This window comes from Oncorhynchus gorbuscha, unplaced genomic scaffold (genome assembly GCF_021184085.1).
Source record: "Oncorhynchus gorbuscha isolate QuinsamMale2020 ecotype Even-year unplaced genomic scaffold, OgorEven_v1.0 Un_scaffold_1841, whole genome shotgun sequence".
Taxonomy (NCBI): domain Eukaryota; kingdom Metazoa; phylum Chordata; class Actinopteri; order Salmoniformes; family Salmonidae; genus Oncorhynchus; species Oncorhynchus gorbuscha.
The window spans coordinates 48,408-53,407 of NW_025746509.1; the positions used below are offsets into that span (position 1 = coordinate 48,408).

At 40.0% G+C, this 5,000-nt stretch overlaps 1 protein-coding gene across 1 annotated transcript in view; it reads left to right on the top strand.

Annotated features, from left to right (window-relative positions):
• The window catches only part of LOC124024369 (contactin-1a-like), a 31,723-nt gene that overhangs the window by 12,606 nt on the left and 14,117 nt on the right, over nucleotides 1-5,000 (top strand). The window contains exons 8-10 of the mRNA XM_046338306.1: nucleotides 333-432; nucleotides 692-876; nucleotides 3,097-3,221. Coding sequence (XP_046194262.1) covers nucleotides 333-432; nucleotides 692-876; nucleotides 3,097-3,221 — 410 coding nt within the window. The remainder of the gene's footprint in view (nucleotides 1-332; nucleotides 433-691; nucleotides 877-3,096; nucleotides 3,222-5,000) is intronic.

The following is a 5,000-nucleotide window of genomic DNA, read 5'->3' on the forward strand; positions in this document are numbered from 1 at the left end:
CTATAGCTGTGTTACCTATATAGTGCGCTACTTTTGACCATTGTCTTTGCCTTGTCTTCAGCTCCGGGTAGATGTTACACCTAGGCTCAGATCTAGGATCAGCTTAAACCCTCCCCAAAATCTAAGATGTTTCTTTAGATGGAAAGACACAAAACTGACCTTAGATCAGTGTCTAGGTAGAGGTGCATCCTAGCCACAGATCTGGGATCATGTTACACTCTGCGAAATCTCTCCCTTAAAATTAGGCTGGGAAAAAACACAAAAACTGACCATACATCAATGTCTTTTGGGCAACTCCATAGTGTTGACCTATGACCCTTTCATCCCCACAGCCCCAGAGAAGAGATACAAGGCCGACCTCGTAGTGAAGTTCCCCGACACCACAGCTATGCTCAACTACAACGTCACACTGGAGTGCTTCGCTCTGGGAAAGTGAGTCAGAATGTGGAAATGACAGATATTTAGCTACTGATGAAACAAACACAAAGACTTTGGGGACTTTTGTTCACTTGTCACACTGTAACTAGAGAAGATGGCATCCATTTGCTTACACATATGTTGTGAAACAGTTATGTATGCCTTATAAAGGATTATGGAGGATTCATTAAGCCTTCATAAGACACGAGGCCTGCCATTTGAGACATAACCGTGCTTAGTTAGTTCCTTCTTCTCTTGTTGTCTTTGCGTCCAGTCCGGCCCCTCATATCGTCTGGAGGAAGATAGGTGCTACTGACCTGCCTGCCAGCGCTCAGGTCAGCATGTCTGGAGCGCTGCTCCACCTCTACAACGTCCAGTATGAAGACTCAGCAGGGTACGAGTGTGAGGCCATCAACCAGAAATGGCAGGACTGGCATCAGGCGTGGCTCTATGTAGAGGGTAAGATACCAGACTCCATCTCTACAGTGTTACAATAAGAGAAGAGGGTAAGATACCAGACTCCATCTCTACAGTGTTACAATAAGAGAAGAGGGTAAGATACCAGACTCCATCTCTACAGTGTTACAATAAGAGAAGAGGGTAAGATACCAGACTCCATCTCTACAGTGTTACAATAAGAGAAGAGGGTAAGATACCAGACTCCATCTCTACAGTGTTACAATAAGAGAAGAGGGTAAGATACCAGACTCCATCTCTACAGTGTTACAATAAGAGAAGAGGGTAAGATACCAGACTCCATCTCTACAGTGTTACAATAAGAGAAGAGGGTAAGATACCAGACTCCATCTCTACAGTGTTACAATAAGAGAAGAGGGTAAGATACCAGACTCCATCTCTACAGTGTTACAATAAGAGAAGAGGGTAAGATACCAGACTCCATCTCTACAGTGTTACAATAAGAGAAGAGGGTAAGATACCAGACTCCATCTCTACAGTTTTACAATAAGAGAAGAGGGTAAGATACCAGACTCCATCTCTACAGTGTTACAATAAGAGAAGAGGGTAAGATACCAGACTCCATCTCTACAGTTTTACAATAAGAGAAGAGGGTAAGATACCAGACTCCATCTCTACAGTGTTACAATAAGAGAAGAGGGTAAGATACCAGACTCCATCTCTACAGTGTTACAATAAGAGAAGAGGGTAAGATACCAGACTCCATCTCTACAGTGTTACAATAAGAGAAGAGGGTAAGATACCAGACTCCATCTCTACAGTGTTACAATAAGAGAAGAGGGTAAGATACCAGACTCCATCTCTACAGTGTTACAATAAGAGAAGAGGGTAAGATACCAGACTCCATCTCTACAGTGTTACAATAAGAGAAGAGGGTAAGATACCAGACTCCATCTCTACAGTGTTACAATAAGAGAAGAGGGTAAGATACCAGACTCCATCTCTACAGTGTTACAATAAGAGAAGAGGGTAAGATACCAGACTCCATCTCTACAGTGTTACAATAAGAGAAGAGGGTAAGATACCAGACTCCATCTCTACAGTGTTACAATAAGAGAAGAGGGTAAGATACCAGACTCCATCTCTACAGTGTTACAATAAGAGAAGAGGGTAAGATACCAGACTCCATCTGTACAGTGTTACAATAAGAGAAGAGGGTAAGATACCAGACTCCATCTGTACAGTGTTACAATAAGAGAAGAGGGTGAGATACCAGACTCCATCTCTACAGTGTTACAATAAGAGAAGAGGGTAAGATACCAGACTCCATCTCTACAGTGTTACAATAAGAGAAGAGGGTAAGATACCAGACTCCATCTCTACAGTGTTACAATAAGAGAAGAGGGTAAGATACCAGACTCCATCTCTACAGTTTTACAATAAGAGAAGAGGGTAAGATACCAGACTCCATCTCTACAGTGTTACAATAAGAGAAGAGGGTAAGATACCAGACTCCATCTCTACAGTGTTACAATAAGAGAAGAGGGTAAGATACCAGACTCCATCTCTACAGTTTTACAATAAGAGAAGAGGGTAAGATACCAGACTCCATCTCTACAGTGTTACAATAAGAGAAGAGGGTAAGATACCAGACTCCATCACTACAGTGTTACAATAAGAGAAGAGGGTAAGATACCAGACTCCATCTGTACAGTGTTACAATAAGAGAAGAGGGTAAGATACCAGACTCCATCTCTACAGTGTTACAATAAGAGAAGAGGGTAAGATACCAGACTCCATCACTACAGTGTTACAATAAGAGAAGAGGGTAAGATACCAGACTCCATCTCTACAGTGTTACAATAAGAGAAGAGGGTAAGATACCAGACTCCATCTCTACAGTGTTACAATAAGAAAAGAGGGTAAGATACCAGACTCCATCTCTACAGTTTTACAATAAGAGAAGAGGGTAAGATACCAGACTCCATCTCTACAGTTTTACAATAAGAGAAGAGGGTAAGATACCAGACTCCATCTCTACAGTGTTACAATAAGAGAAGAGAGTAAGATACCAGACTCCATCTCTACAGTGTTACAATAACAGATCTGATATACAGTACGTAGCACTTGCTTCTAACACTTTGCATTACAATGTTAGTACCACTAACACTAATATGTGATTTACGGTAAACCAAAACATATACATGGTTTCATTGTAGTGTGTATGTGTTTCAACATTTTAAATTGTGTTTTGATTGACAGCTGCTCCTGAGTGGGCTGTGACCATCAACAACACCCAGAAGGACGTAGGGTCAGAACACACCATGTCCTGTGTAGCTAATGGGAAGCCTGGCCCATACATCCGATGGCTCAAGGATGGATACTCGGTAAAGATGCCTGTCCTCCCCCTGCTGGCTGTCATTCTTTAAAGGGCAACTTCACCGTCAAAATCAAAATTGGACAGATGATCACAAACTCCTTAAAGGGATACATGTATCTACTTCCCCAGAGTCAGATGAACTTGAGGATACCATTTGTATGTCTCTGTGTCCAGTATGAAGGAAGTTAGAGGTAGTTTTGAGGGCCAATGCTAACTAGCGTTAGCGCAATGATTGGATGTCTATGGGTCTTTGCTAGCATGCTTTTGTGGTAGGTGTTTTAATTAACACCAACCACAATTAATGTACATCTGTTGTGTAGATCCACTGTATAAGGATAGTGAAATAAGCTGGACTTGATCTCAATTCACTAGGAAAGATTGGCACCATCTTATCTAGTACTAATTCAATAGGAAAGATTGGTACCATCTTATCTAGTACTAATTCAATAGGAAAGATTGGTACCATCTTATCTAGTACTAATTCAATAGGAAAGATTGGCACCATCTTATCTAGTACTAATTCAATAGGAAAGATTGGCACCATCTTATCTAGTACTAATTCAATAGGAAACTTGGGCACCATCTTATCTAGTACTAATTCAATAGGAAAGATTGGCACCATCTTATCTAGTACTAATTCAATAGGAAACATGGGCACCATCTTATCTAGTACTAATTCAATAGGAAACATGGGCACCATCTTATCTAGTACTAATTCAATAGGAAACATGGGCACCATCTTATCTAGTACTAATTCAATAGGAAAGATTGGCACCATCTTATCTAGTACTAATTCAATAGGAAACATGGGCACCATCTTATCTAGTACTAATTCAATAGGCAACATGGGCACCATCTTATCTAGTACTAATTCAATAGGAAACATGGGCACCATCTTATCTAGTACTAATTCAATAGGAAACATGGGCACCATCTTATCTAGTACTAATTCAATAGGAAACATGGGCACCATCTTATCTAGTACTAATTCAATAGGCAACATGGGCACCATCTTATCTAGTACTAATTCAATAGGAAACATGGGCACCATCTTATCTAGTACTAATTCAATAGGAAACTTGGGCACCATCTTATCTAGTACTAATTCAATAGGAAACATGGGCACCATCTTATCTAGTACTAATTCAATAGGAAACATGGGCACCATCTTATCTAGTACTAATTCAATAGGAAACATGGGCACCATCATATCTAGTACTAATTCAATAGGAAACATGGGCACCATCATATCTAGTACTAATTCAATAGGAAAGATTGGCACCATCTTATCTAGTACTAATTCAATAGGAAACATGGGCACCATCATATCTAGTACTAATTCAATAGGAAAGATTGGCACCATCTTATCTAGTACTAATTCAATAGGAAACATGGGCACCATCTTATCTCGTACTAATTCAATAGGAAACATGGGCACCATCATATCTAGTACTAATTCAATAGGAAAGATTGGCACCATCTTATCTAGTACTAATTCAATAGGAAAGATTGGCACCATCTTATCTAGTACTAATTCAATAGGAAACATGGGCACCATCATATCTAGTACTAATTCAATAGGAAAGATTGGCACCATCTTATCTAGTACTAATTCAATAGGAAACATGGGCACCATCTTATCTCGTACTAATTCAATAGGAAACATGGGCACCATCATATCTAGTACTAATTCAATAGGAAACATGGGCACCATCTTATCTAGTACTAATTCAATAGGAAACATGGGCACCATCTTATCTAGTACTAATTCAATAGGAAACATGGG